The sequence below is a fragment of the Grus americana genome, chromosome 13 (genome assembly GCF_028858705.1).
Source record: "Grus americana isolate bGruAme1 chromosome 13, bGruAme1.mat, whole genome shotgun sequence".
Lineage (NCBI taxonomy): Eukaryota > Metazoa > Chordata > Aves > Gruiformes > Gruidae > Grus > Grus americana.
Genome location: NC_072864.1, coordinates 21,387,544 through 21,410,703, shown reverse-complemented (window position 1 = coordinate 21,410,703; position 23,160 = coordinate 21,387,544). Strand labels below are relative to the sequence as shown.

The 23,160-nt window shown below is 57.2% G+C and overlaps 1 protein-coding gene across 1 annotated transcript in view; it reads left to right on the top strand.

The window, feature by feature from the left end:
• The window catches only part of VAC14 (VAC14 component of PIKFYVE complex), a 62,097-nt gene that overhangs the window by 12,826 nt on the left and 26,111 nt on the right, over positions 1-23,160 (top strand). Inside the window, exons 11-13 of the mRNA XM_054840781.1 lie at positions 6,417-6,561; positions 6,856-6,921; positions 16,229-16,379. Of these exons, the coding sequence (XP_054696756.1) occupies positions 6,417-6,561; positions 6,856-6,921; positions 16,229-16,379 (362 nt within the window). The remainder of the gene's footprint in view (positions 1-6,416; positions 6,562-6,855; positions 6,922-16,228; positions 16,380-23,160) is intronic.

The window sequence follows — 23,160 nt, the reverse complement described above, 5'->3', positions numbered from 1 at the left end:
AGGGAAGGGTGGTCTGGGTTGGAAAGCAGCTGGGGTCTTCTGGGTCACAGTGGGGTGGGTGACTGGAGATGCTGTAGTAGTTGACTGCTTCTCTCATGGGTTTGCACCAAAATGCCTTGATTTTAGAGTAAACTGAGGTGTTTGGACCCCCGGGAGACCTTGCAAAGCCCCCCAGGGAGGTCTGGTGAGGCAGCGACTGTCTGCGCTCGGAGTTCTGCACCTCGCCTGTCTACGAGACCCATGAGTTGGGGGTGAAGACAGGGAGAAGGTTGTCGTGGTTATGGCTCTTCTAGCTTGGCCAAAATAGGAGGCGTTTGGTTCCCTCCTGCCCTTGCAGAGGAATGGTGGTAGAGGAGCAGCGGTGACAAGGTGCTACGTGAGCCGTCTGGGGCTGGCAGAAGAGTTTGGAGAGTGCTGGCCCTGCTGCAGTCCTGGCAGCCCACCACGGCACGGTGCTGTGGGGCTGTGCCATCCAGCTCCAGCTGCCAGAGCAGCGAGAGGTCTCTGCTGCCAGCCCGTCCCCTGCCAGCCCTGTGTGGCATTAGTCAGCCCCGCGCCTGCGGAGAGCAGCTCCGTGCCCAGCACCATCTCCCGATATCTCACTTAAATCATCGCTCCTGCAAACACATTTCTTCCCATCCAGCTGTTGGTGAACCTGGGGACGAATCTTTCCTTTCCTCCTGCTGCCCGCAGTCCCTTTTCTCAGAGGTCGTGATTTCCAACGCTTTTATTGTGCTGATGCGTACGTTTATTTGTCGCTGCGCTCCCCAAAATAGGATGCGTTACTCTAGGTGCGTCTTCCCAGCCAGGCTGACGCGTGATGCCCAGCGTGATGCATCCCAGAGCGGAGCAAGCGTCAGCTTTTCAGGTTGATGGTCTGGCCCCCTCCGTTCCTTTTTTGCGCTCCTGCAAAGCCCAGAAACTCCCTCATCTTAATAACGCCCTTAATTTTTTCCTCTCTTGCAAGTACCGATCTTTTCGTTTGCGCCTAGATTTCGGTGTATGACTGTTAAATGGTTTTCCCCGGCTTTCCTGTGATCGCTGCGTCCTGGCCCTGCTCAGCCCTTAAAGTTTAGCGGGAGCAGAAGCGGGTGTGCGTAGGGCTGAAATTGGGAAGGGGAAGGAAAAGGAGAGGTGCTGAGTCCAGGAGGACGAGTGAGAACCGCGTCTCTGTGCTGAAGAGCTGGCGCCGGGGGGAGAGAGGGAGTTGAAGACAGAAGCAGGGAGAGCTGAAGTCACTTGGTCACAGCGTCACCGCGAGCCGGGAGGAGAACGGCTGCCCGAGCTGAAGCAGTCTGCCAAATCCCCAAGCGCTGGGCAAAACCATCCGGGACAGCAGGTGAGACCCTTCGCATCTCTGAGACCTGGCTTTACAGAGGGAATTGTTCTCGAGCCCTCCTAAGCCCTTTCAAACAGGAGAGGCCAGGCTTTATGCTGGACTTCACCTGCCCCAAAGCCCGTTTCCCCATCCTGCGTGACCTCTCTGCTGGCCCAGCGCTGGGACCTGGAAGATTTTCGCTGTGGCACCCTTTGTGGGGTGCTGGCACGGGGCTGGGGGGCTGTACGTGGCCAGCAGGAGCCCTGGACGTCTGCCTGGTGCTCAGGCTGTCTGGCTCGGCTGGAGGAAGGCGAGAGCTGGCACCTGTACCCGGTTGCAGCCGTAATTCACGCTGGGGAGCAGGCAGCTGCCTGCATGCTGAATGCCCACTGGGTGTCAAGACAGGACCGCAGGAAACCGTTGCATTGCTTCGAAAAGCTGGAAAGCCTGCAAACGGAGGAAGTTGCAGCTGCCTCTTAAGATGAAGTCACTCTTTGCTTGTGTTTTTGTTCGCTTCCCCTCCCTGCTTCCCCCACTCTCCCCCGGCGAGCGAGTGATGGAGCGTGGCCCGGCGCCAGGCGTCCAGCTCTCACGCCCCCTTCTCCTGCCCTCCCCGCGCGGACGCCTGCGGAGGGATAGCGCTGCGGCGGTGGCGGCGGCGAAAGGAGGAGGGCCTCGGTCAGCAGGGGCGGAGGAGCTCGTGGCCCGGCATCTGCAGGGGGATGTTTTCCGTGAAGATGCCATCCAAGAAGATGACGAGGGCTGAATGCTCGATAGATGGATGCCGGGCATGTTCCTGTGGCCACAAACCTACGCGCACACACCCCTCCTGCTCCTAAAGCGTGCTGTTGGTGATCTAAAAGTGCCTCCGGGGTAATTGCTGGCTTCCCGGTGGCATTCGCTAGGAAATGGGGACCGTGTCTGTGCCGGGACAGAAACTGGCTCCCGGCAGAGCCTGGCTGCACAGGGCTGGAGGGGCTTGGGGCTCCCCATGCAGGTGGGGGTCCCTGCTTCCAGCTTCTGCAAAAAACCGTCGTTGGAAGCGGACCAGAGGCGCTGGAGCCTTCCCGTGGCCCAGCTGACCCTGCAGATGCTGCGATGGCTGGTGTGAGCCCAGCTGAGGAAGGGGAGGTGGAAGCGTGGCTGCTGGAGCAGAGCCCAGGCTTCCTTCCATCAGTCCGAGCTGCTGCAGGAGAAGATGCAGACATCTGTCCTGCGCCGTTGGACCAAAACAGCTGGAAAGTGCCTTTTAGGCTCTTGTAACTGCGTCAGCGTTTCAATATGAGACCTGGACGGTTTGGGACAACTTCCTCACCATGCTGCCTGGGTGAAATGTGTGGGAGTTGGACAAGGGATGGGACCACGATCCCTCACCCAGCTAGAGAAGGGACACGGGGGCTCCATGCGGTCCTTCCTGATGGAAGGAAGGCTTCTTGTTTTGGCTGGTCTTCAGCAGTACGTGGACACGTAGAGCTGCTTGTGGCTCTGCAGAAAGGGTGAAACTGCTGCCACGTGGCTAAACTGCCCGAGGCTGCATTTAAATCGGACGTTTAAACGTGGTAGTTAGGTCTTAGTACAAAGCTAAAATTGCTGCTGCTTGTTCCGTGGTGGAAGTCGCCGTAGCCCCGTGCCCAAAGCCCGACACGCCTTGGGGGTGCGTCTGGGGAGCTCAGCGAGGTGATGAACACTTGGGTGGAGGTTAGGGCGGTGCTGGGCGCCCTGCAGCACCCAGGGCGAAGGCAATGCGATGGCTTGCTTTGAGCTCGTGCACCAAGCCTGCCTTGGAGTCCCGTTCTCCAGCAGCTTGTCTGGTGGAATCTGCCTCTCTGCAGCTTTTGGGTCCACGGTGTCCTCTTGGGGAGGCTCCCACCGCCCTCGGCATGGTGATCTGCAGCTCCTCGGGCTGGACGCCTCTGCCTAGACCTTAGCCTCATCGCTTCGCTGGGAGATCAGCTCGCGCTGGTGCCGCGGGTACTTCCAGTACTCGGAAACCGCAGTAAGCAGAAGGAAGCCAAGAGCATCGAAATGGGAGCGATGGAGGACGAGGAAGCGACAGCTTGTGGGACCGATAGCAGAGAAGAGCTATTTACCTCCTGGCCGCTGGCTCGAGCCCGTTGAGCAGCACAGCTGCCAGCCCGTATGGGAGCTGCCCTTGTGACTTGGACCACAATGAAAGAACTGGGATATTTCCACCCTTGGCAAGGCTGCTTTGCTGGGTCCGCTTAAAGGCTAGAGCCTGGCCTGGACCTTAACCTTGTCTGAAAAATGGGGTCAGGAAAGCAGCTGGGCCGGGCAAGAGGCCAGGAGGGAGATGACAGCTCAGGCATTGGCAGAGAAAAGGCGACTGCTGAGGAGAGAGGTGGCAGAAGCCCTTGAAGAAAGGGGAGGAATGAGAAAATGAGTCGATAAGGGACACGGGGTGAAAAACATCGCCATGGGTCGGACGCGGTGGGAAAGTGAGCTCCGTTCCCGTGCTGGAGGATGCTTTCTGAGATGGGGGGATGTGCTGGGGGGTGGGGGGGGTGGGTCTCCTGCCCCACTGCTCGGCTTGAGCGCAGGGTACCGCTAGTCAGAGGTGGGAGCCTGGTACAGCCCCCGTCGTTGCTCAACTTGCCCTCAAAACACGTTCTCGCTGTCACAGGCGAACCATGGAGGCGGCACCACGTTCATCCTCCGGAGGAGAATCTGGGGTAGTGGGTTAGATGGAAGCAATTGCATCTGACATCTGCCCTGCCGCAGATGCCGGCGCTGGGAGCCAACGTGGCGGGCCCAGAGGATCGCATTATCGCAATGCCATTATCGCTGCTCCCGCTCCGCGCTGCCTGGGGATTAAGGAGAGCCGGGGCGAGCTGCGAGCTCGTTTTGGAGCTGCAGCCGTGGCAGCTCTCGCCCTGCTCGGCTGCTGCCCTCCTCCCCCCACCCCCGGAAAGGCAATCCGGTGCCGCTCCATCTCGGAGGCAGAGGAGCATGGTCGGTGGGAGGTTTTTTAGCCCAATTTCACGTGTTCAACGGACCTCTCGCCTTTCAGGATGATGCCCTGATTTTGCGCTGAGTAAACGAGCTGCTTCTCCGCTGGCATCCCCCCTGAAAGGTTTATCCCGGCAGACCTGGGGTGAGCCTGGCACGGCCAGCCGCCTCCTGGGGCCAGCGCAGGTGGATTTTGGCACAAGCCACCCGGGCTCCACTCCCATGCGGGTGCCACATCACTGAGGAAGGGGTTTTCATGAGCAACTTGACGATGTCACGGCCGTCTCCGAACCATCCAGCTTCACGCACTGCTCCTCTACGCCATCCTTCCAGCTGCTCCCCTCCAAAAATGCATGATACCCCGAGGTTTTTCCCCTCATCCTGTGCAGGCGATGGTGTATTTTGGCACGGACATGTAAGCGGGTCGAGGATTCGTGCTCCTCTTCGGGTGGGTGGCAGGCTGCGCAGCTGCAGCGGGAGCTGGTTTTGCTGGAAAACGGGATACGGGGCTGTTTCAGGCTGGCTTACGTCGCCTGGGATGCTGCTCCCTTGGACATCCCCTCTCCCAAACTCCCCGTGCTCTGGGTCCCTCCTTCCCCTTGGTTCTGCACGTCTGAGTGTTTGGCCCTCGGCGGTTGTTTGCAACATCAAAGGGCGACTTGGTCCAACCCGAAATGCAATTTGCAGAGCCCGGCATCTGTTACGTGAGGCAGATGGAGCAGTCGGATATCTGCAGGGCTGCGAGGGGCCGCAGCCTCCTCGTCTCGCCCTCACAACGCATGTCCTGGGGAAGATCAAATCCTATTAAGCCGCAGCTCTACTTGCAAATTATACCGTGAGAAATCTGCCCCTTGGGATTTCTTATCAAACGAGATGCAGAGCAGCTCTGGGCGCGCTAGAAAAATCGGCGAGAGTCTGGTCCAGCCTTGAATAATTCAGTATCCTGGGTAGGACAGGAGTGACTTAGCTCTTCAATGTAGCTATGTCTTGGAGGTCTGCTCCAGCCATCTCTGGTCCAGCCATCTCTGGTCCAGCCATCTCTCCTTAACCTTGTCCTCCTGCAACAGGTACTTCCCACATCCTTGGTGCTGAGGAGGTGGGAAACCATCAGGTAGACTTCAGGATCACAGACAGCACCAAAAAAATGCCGTAGCATGACCTCTTCTGTGTTAGGGTCTCCTGTCCCAGTGCTGGTCCCAACTGTTTGGGGAAAAACTGGGGAGTTTTTCACCACAGTAAGAGCTGAGGGTCTGCAGGCTGTCGGTGTTATAAAAGAGGCAACGTCCTGGTGAGCTAAGGGAGTTGTTTGCTTTCATCCCTGGTTGATGACCAAGAGTTATCCTCATCTTTTGGGAGACAAGGTGATGTTCTCAAGGCAGCCTTGTAGCAGAGCTGCATCCCAAAAGCGTTGCCAGCCAGGGCCCCATCTGCAGTCCTCAGCACGAGTCCGCTGGGAATAGTGGAAACTGGATGTCCTCACCTGGTTGGGTGACAAACTAGTGGAGTTGGAGGACACGTGGGTTGATGTTCCCTGGAGACGTTTGCACTTGTAAAACTTGAATGGGAGTCTGAATGCATTTTATGGATCTCTAGTTTTTGAACGCCAAGCCTGGTGACTGCAATACAGACCAGTTTCTCAACTTAGCTGTGGTACCAGATTCATCTAGTGTGGTGTCTTGTCACGTGTAGGTACCAGCTGTTTTGGGAGAGTGGTAAGCCTTGAAGCCTGGAAGATTTCTGTTGGTTTCCAAACTGAGTTTTTGGTGTGCTGCTGTATGTTTCGTTGTGCTTCCCTGCCTCGTAACGCCAGTCAGAAGCTACCTATGCCACGTGGGCAAGCCTGGCCGTGCCCAGCCATGACCAAGCCTGGAGCTTGCTTCCTGGCTGTCATAACTCTGGAAGACTTGAGCATGGTTCTTGGGTTTGCCATGAGCAGACCTGGATGCACAGAATAAGCGATGTGGGTGGCCAGGCTGCATGGGGCAGGAGCAGGCCATGGGGACAGTTGAGGTTTCGTAGGGTTTGAGCTGAGCTGTTGGATGCAGCCTCTGGTGTGTTGTAGACCTCCACGCTGTGGGAGGAGTGAGTTGGACATTACAGCACTGAACCAGCCTCTCTCCTTTCCGTGCAGCTCCGAGAAGGTCCAAGTGACCCTGAACCTGGATGGAATAGTTCAGGTGCTGGACTGCCACCTTCATGACACGTCCATTGGCATGATGACCAGAATCGCAGTCCTGAAATGGCTCTACCACTTGTACATCAAGACTCCCCGTAAGGTAGGTCAAGACCACGGCATGCGAGCCTCCTGCTTCCTCCGTGGGATGGAGCTTGTCCGCTCCCGGCCTTTGAACTGGCTGTAATTCTCTTGGTAGCGTTACAACCAAGTGTCTACCTGCCTTTTCTGAGAAGGCTTTGGCTGCTGGATATCCAGTAGCTTAAGGAAGAAGAGCTCTCCGGCTCAGATGGAAAATGCTGGCGAAGCTTTTGGCAGCCTCCCCCGGGGCGAGGGGCCCTGTGGCAGGGGGTGACCAGGCCTGTTGGACTGATGCCATCCATCTTTCTGGTTCTAGATGTTCCGGCACACCGACAGCCTCTTCCCCATCTTGCTGCGGACCCTCTCAGATGAGTCAGATGAGGTAGGTGCTGCAGAAGTCCTTCTGAAAGCTTACTGTCTCTGCATCTAGCTGGGCTTTGGATTTTTTGGGTTGAACTGTGAGGTTTGCCCAACGTTGGCACTGGGGAGTTTAACTCGTTGGCTAAACTGAAGAAGACCTCATGCAGGGAGCTGCCCGGCTGAAAGCCCTGCTGTCTCAGCTAGGCTGGTGCGTTTGGGACCCTCTCTCCGTATAAACCTTCTTCTCCACCTCCCAGAGCTGATCCTTCAGCTGAGGAAGGGGTTTTCATGCTCCTCAAAATCCTTTTTGCCTGCCTGGGAAGGCAGCTGGGGCTTCAGGTCCCAGAGCCGATGTCTTTCCCATGGGATTGGGTCATGGTCAGATCCTTGGGGAGTGGGAATTTGCGTGCCTTGCGAGGGGGATCGTGTCTGCAAAATCCGAGTCGCAAGGTGGTTGGGCAGCACCCGCTGCTAGCAGGGCAGCGTCAGCATCGCCTGGTGGGGCTGCAGCTGATGTCTGGTACCATCCGGTTGGCTGGGAACAGCTCGGCTGGGAAGTGAGCAAGGAAAAATCAGGCAGCGATGAGTGAGCCAGCTCTGCCTTTGCTCTCCTGCCTGCACCTTCGTAGAATCACAGACGGGTTTGGGTTGGAAGGGACCTCACAGCCCACCCAGTCCCACCCCTGCCATGGGCAGGGACACCCTCCACCAGCCCAGGTTGCCCAAAGCCCCATCCAGCCTGGCCTTCAACACTGCCAGGGAGCCAGGGGCAGCCACAGCTTCTCTGGGCACCCTGTGCCAGGGCCTCAGCACCCTCACAGGGAAGGATTTCTGCCTCACATCCCATCTCCATCTCCCCTCCTGCAGCTTCAGGCCATTCCCCTTGGCCTGTCACTCCCTGCCCTTGTCACCAGTCCCTCTCCAGCTTTTTCATCTCCAAGGCTGCTCCCTTCCCCGAGGTGCTGCACCATTTTCCCATTCCCTTGTCTTTCTTCCTCACCCCTCTTCTCTGGTTCGAGTCGTCTCAATTTCGGCATCTTTGTCGCCTTCTCCCCCTCTCCGTTGCAGCCCGGAGCGTTTCTAGCGCTTGGGTGGGAGGCTGGCAGCTCCGCACGCAGCTGGCCCAGGCGCTGGTGGCATTTCTGCCGTCAGCTGGATACCTCCTGCCCGGAGCTGCCAACGATCCTGGCTGGTTCCTCAGCCCAAATCTTCCTCGTGGAATAAAAATCACGCGCTATCCGCTTTGTCTTACGCGCTCAGGGCATCAAACCCCGACCCCAAAATAAATCCCGTGTGCCGGGCGGTCGTTAGGAGAGGAGGGAAGGGAATAAGCAAGCGAGGGAATGACTTGCAAAGGCTGCCTGGCCATTTTCCATACCCTGCTGCTTATGATGCAAACCTCTCCAAAAGAGTCCCCGAGCACACATCTGCCTTTGCAACGCTCTAGAAAGCCTGCGTCTTGCAGATAGTCTCTCCAGCTTGGCAGGAGATCGCAGTGAGTCATGTTGCAATTACACTGCTTATTAATATTTGAAAAAAAGCAGTGAAGAAAGGACCCCGGTGATGCATTTCCTCCATGTGACATAACTGGGAATGGCTCAAAAGTAATTTTAAGCTGATTTATTTAATCCTGTCTTCTATTTATTTAAATGTTTGGGGGCAGGGGGAGGTGTTAAGGAAATCCATAGATGAGTCAATCCATTAAACACCACTGCTCCGCTGGCTCCCACCCAGATTTGCTGCTCTCTGCAGAGGAAATAGAAATGACCGAAATAGTAGGGGGTTTTTGAGCTGGGCATCTTTGGGAAGGATGAGGACAGCTTGAGCCCGCTAACCTGCAATGCCAGTGCCGGTTGGAACAGGGGATGCTCTCGTAGCCATTGCTCCCTGCTCGGTGCAGTATTTGTGCGCACGTTCGCGTCGTCCTGCAGTAGCTGGGGATCCCCAGAAGCTCTTGGCTAACGGGCTGGGGATCGCTGGGCTAGCGCGGGGTCCCGTGTGAGCTTCCCTGTCAGCTCTCTGATGAGGACGCGTCTCTCTCCCCTCTCCAGGTAGGGCTCCATGCCTTGTGTGGTGCAGCACAGGGGGTACATGTGTTTTTAGGGTGGTTTGGGGTTTTTTTGCTGCTGCTTTCCTGATGCACCCTGAAGGTCTCCTGGAGCTCTCACTAAGCTTGTCACCAGAGGAGAATATGGCTTTGGAGTGTCGGCACTACTCAGGGCTTTGCATCAAACTTGAAAGACCGTGCTCAGGCACCTTATTCGTAAGGTCTGGTCTTGTTGAGCTGCCCAGAGTAGTCTCTATGCACTTGCCGTAAATAATCAAGCCCAAAGCAAGGAGAGACTCGCGCTGGATGGAGCCGCATCCGTGCCCTTTCAGTTGTCACGCCTGGTTTTATCGTTCGAGTAGCACGAGGTGTTGCACCACCTCCACGGAGTAGCACAAGGTGTTGCACCACCTCCACCGTGCTGAACAGGGGCCAGTAGCTCATCGCGCATCTGCGGCGTCCTGAGTCATCTCTGCCTTCTCGCCCGTTCCCCTTCCTGCCCAGCTCTCCTGCGCCAGTAAAGAAACGGTCAAGAGACCTAGTTAAGATTCACAAAGGCAGCGCAGAGAAGTTGGAGCGAAGCTGAAGCAAGCAATTCCCTTTGATATGTAGACAAGTCGGGATACAGGATTCCTGGCTGTCAGATGTTGTACTGCTGCACTGCGTCACCTCGTGCCGTGCCGGTTCCCGTGCTCCCCCGGCGGGGAGACGCTCCATCCTGCATTTGAGACCTGGTTTTGAAAGCAATCTTTAAAAGCCCTGGTTAAAATTTGATGTGCTTAAAAACTTCCCTACAGCTCCAAGACTAAGAGGATCCTGCTGGGAGTGGGGTTTTCTGCACAAGCTGCTCCTTTCACCGGTGCGAGTCTCGCCACCCTGACACCCGGTTGCAGAATTGCTGTTAGAAAAGGCGAAAAGTCAAAACCGGAATGCTCCTTGGGAGTAGCGGGTTGGACCCTTCCACCCGCAGGTTAAAAGCACCGCTGCTGGTAGGCGCTGCTGAAAAGAAGAGCTGTTCTTTGGGTTATCTCCCTCTGCAAGCTCCTGGTGCAAAGGCGGCTTCGGTTCCCCGGGTCATTCCCGGTTTGGACCCAGGTGCTGAGTTCAGGCGAACACAAGAGCCGGTGAGGGCAGCTCTGAGAGAACCCTGGAGCAGTGACGCTGCTGGTTTTCTTTCTTTGCTTTGTTTTCCTTTCTCCAGCTCCAAAATGGAGTTGTTTCTTTACGGCTGAACATGTTCCTGTTTGCTTATCTGCTCCTCTCGATCTCGCTGGGGGTTGGAAGTTGTGCCGGGACTTTTGCCTGACTCATGCAGGAATGACGCATGAGGTGGAGCTGGTGTCTGACGTGAAGCAGGAGAGACTCCGGCTTCCTCTCAGCTCTGCTAACGTGAAAACCTACCTGCGCTTATGCGGTGACCGGCCAAGGCTTTGAATGCAGCGAGAAGATCCAAAGGATTTCTTAGCTTGCTGTTTGCAGCTCTGTCTCCCAGAGCATCCTTCAGAGGTCTTCTCCTGGCGCTGTGCGAGGGTTGGTACCCTTCCCTAGGGAGGGTTCACTGTGGAGGTAGCAATGGACTTGAACGTCTGCGTGACCTTCAAGCCAACTCCTCCATGACAAGCTGAAACGTTTTGCCCCTTCCTTGGGTTTCCAGCATTAACCCAGGAGAGGAGGAACCCCAGCTCTGGTACTATACTGGTATTCGTCTCTCTCCTTTCCTGTTAACTCCTCCACCCGTCCCGCGTGTCCTGCTGCAGCACCGCAGGGTTTTGAAGCCCTGCTCTCGGAGCTGTGCTAAATCCTGGCAAACTTATCCCATCGCTCCCGATTCCCAGTGCGATGGAGCTGAACAAAAGCTTGCGCCAAAGCGAAGAGCAGTCTCAGCGGGCTTTGGTTTGGAGCTTTGCTCTCTTGGTTTTAGAGCCGTTGCATTCCAGCTCCCAGCCTTTAATTTGCCACGGCCGAAATGTTGTGACCCCGTGCAAAGCGGAGGGTGTGAAGACTGCAAAGGGGAGAACTCTAACGTACGTGTGCCTGGCTTTTATTTTAATTTTTTTTGGTGGTAAAGCTTCTCTGGAGAGAGAGACTCAAAGCTGCCAGGTACCGAAACGGGGATGCTACTCGTTTTCAAGAGAGAAGTTACACCGAGGGTGAGCTTAGGGCTGAAACGACGGGATGGAGAGAGAGGTATGTAATTTCAGTTGGGTGGTGGAAAATGCGGTCAGCCCAGCTTGCCGTACGTGGAAGCAGCCCGTAAGCAGAAGTCTTAAAGCAGGGTGGGGTGATGATTTCTCCAAGGACTCGAGGCATTGCGAGGGCGCTGGGTTGAAAGATAATCTGTGCGCTGCGTCGTGCAGGAATAGGAAGTTTCCTGGGGGGGGGAGCGCGATCCACAGGGAGCTGGTTGGCTCAGCACCAGTTCCGGACCATAATTGCGTGGTTTGCGTATACATACGGAGTTTATACGTGTCCCGAGAACTAACGGTAAACTGGCAGTCTGGGCTCAAGGTGGTGTTTGTAGCGTTCCTGGGTGAAATCACGGAGCAGATCAAAACCACAGAAAACCTGTCCGTTGTGGAGGACAGGCAGTCCGTGTCCCGGGGAGCTGGCTCGGGACGAAGGTGTAGGATGCGGGATTTGGTGAGCTTGGCTGTGGGTGCCTGGCTCCCTAGAGAGCATCCCTGGCTGGCTGGGAGACAGGGTAGCAAATAAAAGCAAACCCTTTGCCTATCTGGGCACTCTGGGGACTGAATTTGTAGGGGGTTGGAGGAATTCAGCCCCCGCAGGGATGCTCCGGGGCCGCTCCGGCTTCCTGCAGCCCCATCCCACTGGCTGGGACCTATCCTGCCTCCTTTCCCTAAGAAATACCTCCTTGGCATCCTGCCCCACGACTGGCATCAGGTGGTGTGTCAAGCTCCCCGTACGCTAATTAACCACGTTTGAAGAGGTGCTCTGAGCCGTGACGGTGCTCGTGCTCCTGCCGCTCGGGCAGCAGCGACAAACGGGGGATTTGCAAAAGCAGGAGGGGAGGGACAGGGAGTTTTTGGGGTGGATGTGGCTGTATTACCAAGTGACCCGTCTTTGGTGATGCTGTGAGCGTGCGTTAGCACGACCTGGGGGGGATTTGCGCTGGGGAGCAGAGGGGAAGCCCCCAGCCCCGCTGCCTTCCCTCTGCTCCGCATCCTCTCCCAGCCGCAGGCTGAAATCCGGCGGCTGTAAAGGGGGGAAAAAAAAAGGTCTTAGCAAGATCAGAGGATAAAAGTTGCTGTGCTGGGGACCTGAAAAAAGGTCCAGTTAAACTAGTGTGGGAAGATTAATGGTGGTTTTTCTTTTCTTTTTCTGCCTTTAAAGGCAGCGGAGGCGGGGGGTACGCAAGTTTGCTTTTCACACCGTGTGTGTCTGGGGCTCAGCCAGCCTCGCTGCCGGCCGCTCTTGGCTCCAGGACTGCGTGCCCGTGCTTGCCTCCCCTCCCCTGGCTACAGCTAAAAGGTTTGGAGGGAGAAAAAAAAAAACGAGAACAAAATAAATGAAGCCCTCTGGGGAAGCCTCGGCACAGGCTGCGGCAGCAAATGGCCGCATTGGAGCGGTGGAGCAGGAGGAAGCACCCAGCAGCATCCTCAGCTTTCCTGGTCCCCACCCGGTCGCTCCACCCCATGCCTTGCCAGTCCCGGTGATGCCGTGGGGTTTTCCACAGCTTCCCTCCTCTCGGTCCCCTTTGAAGAAGTGCGTTGCAGTCCTCAACCTTCCTGTTCTCCATCTTGGTAGCATCTCGCTTCAGTTGGGTTCCCATCATCTCCCTGATGACAATAACCTTGTTCCTGCTGTCGTGAGCCCTGTTCTCTGCTCTGGGACATCCAGGGCTGCCTGTGAGCACCTCCATCTTTTCACTTTTATTTTTTTTTAAACTTTTCCATAAATACCAGCAAGAGCAGCATCTTCAGGAGCTCAGTCCCTATCCTTGCCATCGCGTGTGCCCCAGGAGCTGCTGCTGCAGTCCGCCCCGGGGTCCTGCTAGTCAGCACGTGCTGCAGGGTGCTAAGTCTCGCTCCCCGGGGCTCTGCAGCAGATTTGGGGTCACCCCCCTTTCTGCAACGAGCCAGCCAAGCCCAGCGTTTTGGCCAGGAGCATCAAGGCGATGCTTTGCACGCGGGAGGCGCATCCCATCCGGCACACATCGTTCGAGGGCTGGTTCTTTCCCTGTTGTTTTTCCCCAGCTTTTCCCCCGTTTTTCCCCTGCGCCGCCGCCGGCAGAGCTGGTCTCGGCTCCGTTCAACCAGAACAAGCAGCAAATTAGCCTGACCTAGATCTGGAGAAGCCGGAGAGACCAATGGTTTTGAGTGCCCTCGAAGTCCATGCTCTGGAGGCAATACAGGGAGAAATCTTGCCTATTCCCAGGGAGGAGAAATAGCTGCTTATTTATAACAGCTTATTTATAACTGTCTGATAACCCGCTCCTCGTCCCCCGGCCGTGCAAAGAGCTCGCCCCGCTCCATGGTGCTCTTCGTCCCCATGCTGGGACCGGCTCACAACGTCGGCCAGGTCTCCCCGTCCGTCGTGATGCTGCTTCCCTGCTCCTTCCAGTTCACGCTAACCAGCCCCACGCTCACCCGGAGCAGGGGCACGCCGCCCTACAGCTCCGCTCCGCTGGGAAACCTTCACGGAAATCCCTTCCAGGCCGGGAAAACCTCCTCGGTGGCTGCTCCTCTGGGCTGGCCGTGGGGATCGTGCCCTCGCCCGGCAGCTGGGAACGGCTCCGGCCCTCGTGCTCCAGCGCTGTCGGGTCCGACGGCCGCTCGGCTCCTGACGGATGGGACCGGCTCGCTCCTGGCGCAGCCAGCCCATTGCCATGGCAACGGCAGGATATTGCTTTCTTACAGCCTCCTCGCTCGCACAAAGCCAGCCGCCGGCTCCAGCTTTGCTTAGCGCGGGGATGTGCAGCGCATACCAAACGCTCCTGGCTTTCCTCCGTCCCCGGGCCGGGAACCCGCTCTGGAGCGTGCGGGGAAGAAGCAGCAGGAGCCGGAGCTCCCTGCCTCTTTCCCATGGCTGGAAAACCCCGGGTCTTCACGGCCGCCTGCTCCTCCTCTTCCTCCAGGTGCTCATGCACCCATCCCTCCTGCTTCTTATTTCCTCCATGGTTTTCAATTGCAAAATCCAGCCCACGCTGCTTTTTCCCCCTCCTGCCTGTGACCCGCACACGGCTCTGGGAGGTTGGATCAAGGATCCGACCTCACGGGATAAAACACGGCTCTAAATGCTTTGGGAGGCAGTAGGGATGACTTCTTCAGCCCAGGGTCTTGGTCCTCTTTCCCAATGCTGCGGGAGCTGCTGGCGAAGTCTACGCTGGGCGATAGCCCAAGCGTCCGGCTGGCTGGGTGGGCTCCAGGGGGGATCGTGGCAGCGGAAGGGCAGCAATCGCGGACGGCTGGTTCGTGCCGTACACCAGTCGCGTGTTGATATGGCCTTGGCGTGGTAGGATATGTCATCCTGGTTGCGTTGGCAAAATGAGTAGGATGAACAAGAGTCCCAGCTCTCACCCGCCTGCCAGCCCCGGTAGCCAAACCCTGAGTCTTTTTGCCAGTTTTAGCCAAAGACGATGAGACTCGGAAACCTCCATGGGGGTTATTTCCCCAGCTGCGAGAGCCTGAGACCCGAATTAGTGCCTTCCCCCGCTCGAAGGCTGCAAGTTCAGCTGAGCCTCCAGAGAATCTGCACGGGGCTTCAGGATGCTCAGGGGCATCCTCTGCTTGAAACAAACCACCGGCAGCATTGCTTTACCTAAGCCGCTGATGCTAGAAAAGCCCTGCGAAGCCGGGTGGAGGGGAAGGAACGAGATATATCCCCTGCTGAGGACCACCGCAGTCATCGCTTCCCTGGAAGAGGATGAAGGCTGGCGATGGCGGCGGTGTCCCAGAACGGCAACGCGGTCCCATCCTTGGCAGCGTCACGGAGGTGCCGTGTTCTTCAGGGACAGCGGCATCATAGCTCCTCGCTGCACGAGTTGTTGTTGTTGTTTTTATGGTTTTTCATCCCCGGGGGAGCCGCGGGCTGGGAATTAATCATGTTTATGGGCACAGGGTCTTCCCAAGCGTGCTGGAGCCTCGTGGTGCCCGTGGCAGGCTGCTCCTCCGCGGCCAGCTCCGCGCCGAAGCCTGGACACCCCGCTGCCTGCTCAAAGGCTGCCGGGGGCTTAAAAATCAGCCCTGATTACACAAAAAAAAAAAAACCCAGCTTAAGATATCTGCACCAGAGAAACCCAGGGGCTCCTCTTTCTGATTTTCAGCGGTTGTATTTTCAAGTTCTGCATGATCAAAAAAAAAAAAAAAAAGACGTAATTGGCTTTTTTTTCAGAGGTAAGGGGGGGTTTTTTTGGTAGCTTAGAAGCTAAAACTCCTATATAAGTGCAGCTCCTCAAAAAGATGCCTTGTGAGAACACGTGGCAAGCCTGGGATGGTAGGCAAGGGGTGGTCGGGGATGTGCAACGCCGGATGCTGACGGGTTAGACGTGGCGATGGGCCCTTTTTGGCAGCCTTTCTGCTCTGCACAGCCCTGCGACGCTCAGAGCATCAGGGACAGCTGATGAAACATCTAGACCCAAGGACATTTGAATGAAGGGGGACCCAAAATAGCCTGAGACATGAGAAGGGTTGAGGACAAAAAAAAAAAAAAAAAAAACCAACCCAACCCACCCTGTAATAACTTCTCCAGAAATGCTATATATAGACTAATTCGGCGACTTGTGGAAGGAAAGAGCTATGAAATCCGAATGGCAGCTCTGCCTCCGTGTCCTGAGCCGGCTCTCGGGTGCTGCCCTGAACGGGGCGAGCGGGGGGCTCGGGGCTCGGGGGCGGCAGGCAGGCAGAGTGATGTTGGCCCCCGAGAGCATCCCCGGGCTCTTGCTGGGGTTGTCCCGAATCTGCGGTTTTGAGGGGAGCGGGGAAGCAAAACCCAGACGTCCCCGAGGTGAGAAGAGAGAGAAGCAAGCCCTGCTCCTGATTGCATAAATTAGATTTAATTTCATGTGCTCCCTTGGGACTGGCGGAGCAGAAACTGGGGTTTTTTCTCCCCTTTTCTCTTTCCAACCCCATCCCCTCTGCAATCATTCAAAGTTTCCACTTTGAACTTCACAGGTAGCCCTCTTTTCCCTACGCCTTTCTTGATGCGTCGGGATTCAGTGGTTGCTTCCCATCTCACCCTCTCCGGCCGTGGTTTCGGAAAGGAAAGCTCATCCCGCCGGCTGCCTGCACCCCTGCGCCCGCTCACCCCGTCCCTCTCCCCGCAGGTTATCCTGAAGGACCTGGAAGTGCTGGCCGAGATCGCTTCTTCCCCGGCGGGACAGACGGAAGGTCACGGTCCCTCTGACGGTTCCGATGTGCGACCTGGCCCGGTGGAGCTTCACGTCCCGGCCAGGGCCTGTCAGCTGAGCAACGCCGGTGAGTGCCGCAGCTCCGTGCCTCCCCCGCTCCCTGGTCTCGCTTGATGCTCGGCGGCACCGGTCAGATTTGCTCGGGCAGGAGGAGAAGCCTCTCTCGCAGTAATAAATCGATATATCCATCCCCGCTCGGCATCGCTCGGGGATGGAGTCTGCCCCGGCGCAGACCAGGGGACAGTCTTTATTTTTATTGCTTTCCTCTAGCTCACGTTTTGGGGCTTTAGGACTCTTTAGCAGCAGGAAGATGCAGAGGCCGGTGTGGAGGGATGTCGTTATTGTCCTGGTTTTTACAGGACCTGGGGTACCAGCCTCTTCTCTCCTTGTAAGGGCCCTCAGAGCCCTAAAATCGGTTCAGGATGGGATGCTGGCTACAAGCCCAGGTGTCCAAAACGTAGGTGGATCTGCAGAGGGTTCGGTCTGTGCCTCTGATGTTGCCTGCGTGAGGCTGCCCACACTGGCTGTGAACTGCTACGTCGCTCCGAGCATCCAGCAAAACCTCAGGAGAGAGATAAAGAGGGACGATCCTATTTTCTGGAGACTTGGGGGATATAAAAAAAAAAAAAAAAAAAGCCTTTTATTAATTATCCTGGCACACCGGGAAGTTTTTTCCACCTTCCCTTGTCTGTGGCTCATCCTTTGCAGTTGCTTGGCTGCCCCTTCTCCTCTGCTGCTGCTATTTAAGGGCCTCCCTGTTGTACTCCCCAGGCCAGGTTGTCCCGGCCAAAAGCACGTTTCACGGCAGCTTTGGATCGCAACCCGAGCGCGGAGCCAAGCCTGCCTCTCCTCGCGCAGGATGCGGCCACGGGGCCTTGCAAAATCGCTGTCGGAGAGGGAGGCCGTGCTTTCCGCTCCCCGGGCTTTGTTTTCTCTGAAGATCTCGGCTCGCTCGCCCCTCCCTGGGCTTAGAAAGGTCCGCACCAGCAACCAGCTCAGGTTTTGGGTTGGATTTTGGGGTTTTTTTTACAGATCTACCTGTTTGACACCCACAGCCGTCGCCAGGCTCTGCAGTGGAAGGGGAGGGCGGGGGCTGCGATGCTGGCGACCTCCCCGAGCCCTCTGCAAGTCTCGTCCATCCTCTCAGTGTCAGAACTGAGACCGCCTGGGTGGAGCAGCTCCTGCGGCGCTGGCCGAGCAGCTGAGGAGCTGCAGTTGGGCTCACGCTGATGGTTGTCTGAGGTTTCCTTCCTTGTGGATGATCTAAAAATAGCAGGCTGGATGGCGTGGATCCTAACAGCTGCCGTGGCCCCCGTTCGCTATCTGGAAGAGTGACTTGGCTTCGTTTATTCGAGCGTTAACGTTGGGAAAGAGTCTGGCTCTCCCCGCGTTGAGCAGATCTGCTGGAGCTCCCGTTGCCCCCGGCGTGGGGCAGCTTGCCCCCGCGCACGTCCTGACGGGCTCTGGCTTCCCTCACCTACTTTCTTCTTCCTTGTAACGCCCCAGATAAATTGGGGTTTTTTGGGAAATTTATTTGGGGCTGAGCTTTGCAGGGGGGTTGGCTTTCACCCAAAGGCAGATAGATGTTTTTGGGGAGGGGAAAAGGAGCCGGTTCGTTGGCCTCGGACGCTCAGCGGGGAGGAGGGTGGCCCCGGTCACGTCTGGCTCTGACCACCCAGGGCTGAGAGTGCATCGGCTGCTGGGCTCCAGCTCCTGGGGGAACAAGGGGGCACAGCCGGCCAGGACCCTCCTGGATTATGCCTGGAGAAGCAGAAGTTCCTGGAAAAGACTCTTTTTGTTGGAGAGGGTGTTTGAGGGGAGCCGGTTTTGGAGCGGGAGGGTGGCTAGCGGCAATCCCTGCTCCGGTGCATGGTGCCGGGGTAAGCGATGCAGCGAGTGAACCCAAACTCTGCCCTGCGGGGTGATGTGTTTGTGAGCACAGCCCTTCCCGGGCAAAAACCGTGAGATGCTGGCACTGGGGAGAGGGCGTACGCCTTTCTGGGGTCACTGGTTTTGTACTGGGATGTATGGGAGCGTTCCCCAAGCGCCCCTCCCCGGTCAGCACGCCTTGGCTCAGGCAGCGCTTTCTCGACGGTAGGGTGCTATTGCAGCGTTGGAGGGGAGGCTGCCGGGTACCAGCGCTCCCCCCCGGGGTTAAATCACTCCGTTCCCTTCGTCACGCTCTAAACCGGGATGCTGTCGGAGCTGGCAGTGGGAGGAGAGGTGCAGAGTCAGCTCAGCTCTGCTCCTCTCCTGGGGTGCAGCTGGTGGCTTGGGCACCCCGGGAACCCTTGAGCTGGCAGCAGGTTTCCACGCTGCCCTCTCCATCCCGGCGCTCCGGGCTTCGCCACCCACGTGGCGAGGGCAGGAGGGGAGGTGGAAGGGGCCGGTGCCCCCGTGGTCTTCCCCCCGCTTCCTCTCGCTCCCTTTCTTCCCTCGGGATGTGTTTATGCAGTTGTTTCCCTGCCATTGAGTTCGGTTTCCTTCAGATGCTGGTTGATTAGTCAGGAAAGCCGTGTCCCACTTCCGCAGCCCGTTCCCAGCTCCAGTTTTTATTTAGTCGCTTTGTTCTCCGGTTACGTAAGGTCAGCTGCCCTCGACGCCTTCCCCAAACACAATGGGCCGGGGCCAGCCCAGCTCAGTACTGCCTGGGACACACGATGACGTCTCTCCTCCCGACCTGCTCCGCTGCCCCGGGAGAGGCTGGCTGGGCACTGACCTCCATGAGTTTGTCCTTGGTTGTCTTCTGCTCGCTTTTTCAGGGACAAGGTCTGCGGGGCTACGAGCTCCCCAGCTCCTTGGGGTGATGGTGCCAAGCACCCCTCGGGTTTGTCGGATGGGAATCCAGCTGCCTGCTTTACTTTGAGGGTGTTTTTTCAACCGCGTAGAGGTTGGGACAAGTAGCAGGTGACCCAAGAGTGGTTGTCACCAAGGCCAGCAGGTCAAGGGAGGTGATTCCCCCCCTGTACCGCAGAGTACTGCGTCCAGCTCTGAGCTCCTCAGCACAGGAAAGATGTGGATTCATTGGAGCGAGTCCAGAGGAGGCCACAAAGATAATCAGGATGGAACACTTGAGGACAGGCTGAGAGAGTTGGGCTGGTTCAGCCTGGAGAAGAGAAGGCTCCAGGGAGACCTTAGAGCTCCTTCCAGTCCCTAAAGGGGCTCCAGGAAAGCTGGAGAGGGGCTGGTGACAAGGGCAGGGAGTGACAGGCCAAGGGGAATGGCCTGAAGCTGCAGGAGGGGAGATGGAGATGGGATGTGAGGCAGAAATTCTTCCCTGTGAGGGTGCTGAGGCCCTGGCACAGGGTGCCCAGAGAAGCTGTGGCTGCCCCTGGCTCCCTGGCAGTGTTGAAGGCCAGGCTGGATGGGGCTTTGGGCAACCTGGGCTGGTGGAGGGTGTCCCTGCCCATGGCAGGGGTGGGACTGGGTGGGCTGTGAGGTCCCTTCCCACCCAGACCAGCCTGGGATAGCATAGGTGCAAGCCCTCCAGCCTCGTCTCCAGCCCTGCTCTGCAGGGGAGGACAAAGCCCCCTCCAAAAGGACGCCGATACCGTCTGCCGCTTTGTACAGGGTACCTCTTACACACATCTCTTCCTTCCTTTCTCCGCAGCTTTGTCAGGAGAAGCGGTTACGACCCTTTGTTTCCCAGGAGGCACTTTCCTCTCCAACTCGGTCGGGTCTCTCCTGCCCGGCTTCCTGCCGGAGGTGGCGGGGACGGTGGCGTACCCTCGGAGCACCTCGCGCTATAGGATGTTTACCAGGAGGCCGACTCTATCCGTGGGTGTGCTAACGTGCCGGAGGTCGTTGCTTCCAACCGGCAGTCCGTGGATACCCGGAGACAGTGGATTACTCCGGAGCAGGCTGCTAAAAGTCCCTGAGAAACATCGTCTGTTGAGTTCAGACTTGCTGTATCCCCACTGGAGAACCTGCAGCGCTCCAGAGCCCGGCCCGAACTCGAGATGTGCTGTGACAGGGGTTTCCTATCAGCTTTTTTTTTTTTTTTGTGAGGGATTTTGTTCTCGGTGAGCCAAACCACTCCCTTTGTCTATCGCTTCCTTTGGGTAATCGTAGATCTGCGGAGTTGGCAGCGTAGGACGAGGTCCCACCTCCAAATGGTCTGGAAAACGTTAGGGTGGCCTCGGAAAACACCGGGCGAGAGTCTGCAGGGTGCAGGGGGTGATGAAAGGCAGGAAAGAAAAGCGGGGCTGTTGTCAGGTGGCTCACGTTTGCTAACCTGGCAAGGATAAAACGGAAAGCCCTCCCTACTCATCCTCTCCACAGCTGATGTTGCGCAGTGGACCGCTCGCTCTCGAAGGAGCCGGTTTCCAGCAGCTTTCCCGGGATCAGGAGTGGGACAGCAGCAGGGAGCGGAGGAGCCAAGCAAGCAGGAGAGGAGAGACCTGCTGCTCCCAAGGGCTCCGAGCTCAGCGCTCCTGTTCCTGATGGATGGTGGCTCTTGCCATCTCCTGCCTTGCTGGCACGGAGCTGTGCGAGGGGGTTACCTTTCAAAAACTCTCCTCTCCCTCTTGGAGGGGTGGGGAATTAGAAAAAAAATGGTGATTTGGAATTTTTTTTTTCCTGGATGCTGTGCAGCGGCAGTGCTGGGATGCTGTGGAGAACCCCAGGAGAGACCATCCAGACCGCAGCCATAGCTCACCTGGCGTGGCTTCAGGTTTAGATCCCTCCTGAGGCGGTTACGGCACGTGGCTGGCCGGAAGGGTGAGGGATTCCCAAATAAAAGCCGGGATTACTGGTCCGTAGGGGCTGACGCAGCAGCCGGTGGTGCAGATAAGATCACTCCTACACCCCCGTGTAGTTACTTTGCTGGGCTGCCTCAGTTTCCCCAAGACGTTGCGAGGAATTTCGGTGCAGAAACGGCCTGGCAAAGCCATCGCCGCTCATTCCCGCTCGTAGGTTATCTGCCGTATCCTTCACCTTCCCTCGCAGTGGCCTCAGCCCTCTCTAAACTCCCCACCAAGCTTAACTGCTCCCGGTTTTGCAGCTCTGCTGGGTATTTTCTTCTCCCGCACGGCTGTCTGAGCTCTACCCCTGCTGCATTTTGGCTTATTGATTTACCTTAACGAAGGAAAACGAGCTGGTAGCGGACTCCCGTCCTTCCTAGGAAACCCGTCGGCACTAGCGTTGCCCGCTGCCTTCCTCCAAGGCAGGCACGAGCACAGACCCTGCGCGGGAGTGGGGGGACCCCCGAGGATCGGTGTCGCAAAAACCTCATTTGGCATCAAAATGCGTACCCCGGTCCGTCCGGGGACCCCCCCATTTTCTGGTGAGATGCTGGAGTCTCGGGAATTGCAAAGCCACGGCTCTTTAGCCAGGCAGGAAGGGGAGAAGCAGCCCTGCAGAAGCGGGCTGAGCACGGCCCGTGGCCGTGCGATCCATAATTTCGGTGGGTTTATTTCCTCCGCAGCATCCTGTGCTCTAGAGAGGGGAGAGCGGAGGTTTCGCAGAGCCCAGCTGAGCTGCCGACACGTTCGCATCTGTTTCCAGCTACGCCCTGTGCCGGGTTTTTTTTTTTTTTGGGAGTGGGGAGGATTTGCCTTTTTTGTTTTTTTTTTTAACACGGCTCTATTTTTATCCCATTCCGCGAAGCTTCATCGCAAAAGCTAAAATTCAAAACATCCTGGGGAAGGCTGCCGGGGGTTGGAGGAGAGGGGAGGGGGGGGAAAAGACGTCGCGCAGATTCCCACGTCGCTGCCCCGGGGTTTCGCCGAGCACCATCTGGCAGCGCCGACTCCCACGCCGACGGCGTTCGAGCCGAGCCCCGCGCGGGTTTAAGGCTCACGGACCGGTTCCAGCTGCCGCCGGGTTTATCCCGGCTGCTCCCGGAGGAACCGAGGGATAGATCCTTCTCCGGGCTGAGCTGGAAATGTGATGCTCTGGTGGGAAGGATGCTCGGCCCCGCCAACTCTTAGCTCGCCCTCCCAATATCCGAGCTGAAATTGCTTCAATTAAGGATTGCGGTAAATCATTTTAGCTAAACCGCCGCAAATACCCTTGTGGATACTCTTTAAACAGCTTACCCAGCTTTAGCTTGCTTCGGAAAGGAATCAATTCTGGTCCAATCTTATTTAAATTTGGTTTAAATGGAGTTAAGCAAGTCTGCACCGGTTTTAATTAAGACCGGTTTGAAACCAATTATGGTGAATTAGCGGAAGTTGTGTTTTCTGCCAGGGTGAAGTTCGGCGCTTTGCGGCCAAGGTAGGAAAATCCCAAGTTTGTGTCGGAGTCTGCCAGCCCCCCCATCCCCGGAGCAATTTGGGGACACTTTGGCCGCCGTAGGTCTCGAAACGGCTCAGCCCATCGAGCAGCCAGACGGCCCGACCGTTCCAGTCTGCTATGCAATATATATTTATAAGGGCCTTAATATAGATCCCTAATTGCCTGTCTCGGTTGATTTATAGCGTGGCCATGCGAGTGATGGGAACGGCACGAACCGGTGAGCGCTTGGGGACGCACCGGGGGTTTTGGCTGGTGTTCGCTGCGCTCCGCTTGAGCTAGCACCCGTGGGTGGCGGGGGTGGGGGGGGAACGATGGGTGCTGGCTTAGGGGATCCGAGAATCCCGCTCGTGTCCCCAGGCTGCGAAGCTTGTCTCGGGAAAGGCTTTGCCAGCCCAGCGTCCTGGGATGCAGGATGCTGTAGTTGTTGAGAAGGGTCCGGGCTGGCTGGATGGTGCTGGACTGATTTTGGCCACGGAGCTGCAGTTTCCAGGAGCTTTTTGTAGCCTGTTTCTACCGCCTCTTCTTTCACCGCTCTGATCTTCCCGTGGGCCCAAACTTCCCGTTTGTTCCTATCGCAGCTGATATCCGGGCTGAGTTTCGTCATTGCTCTG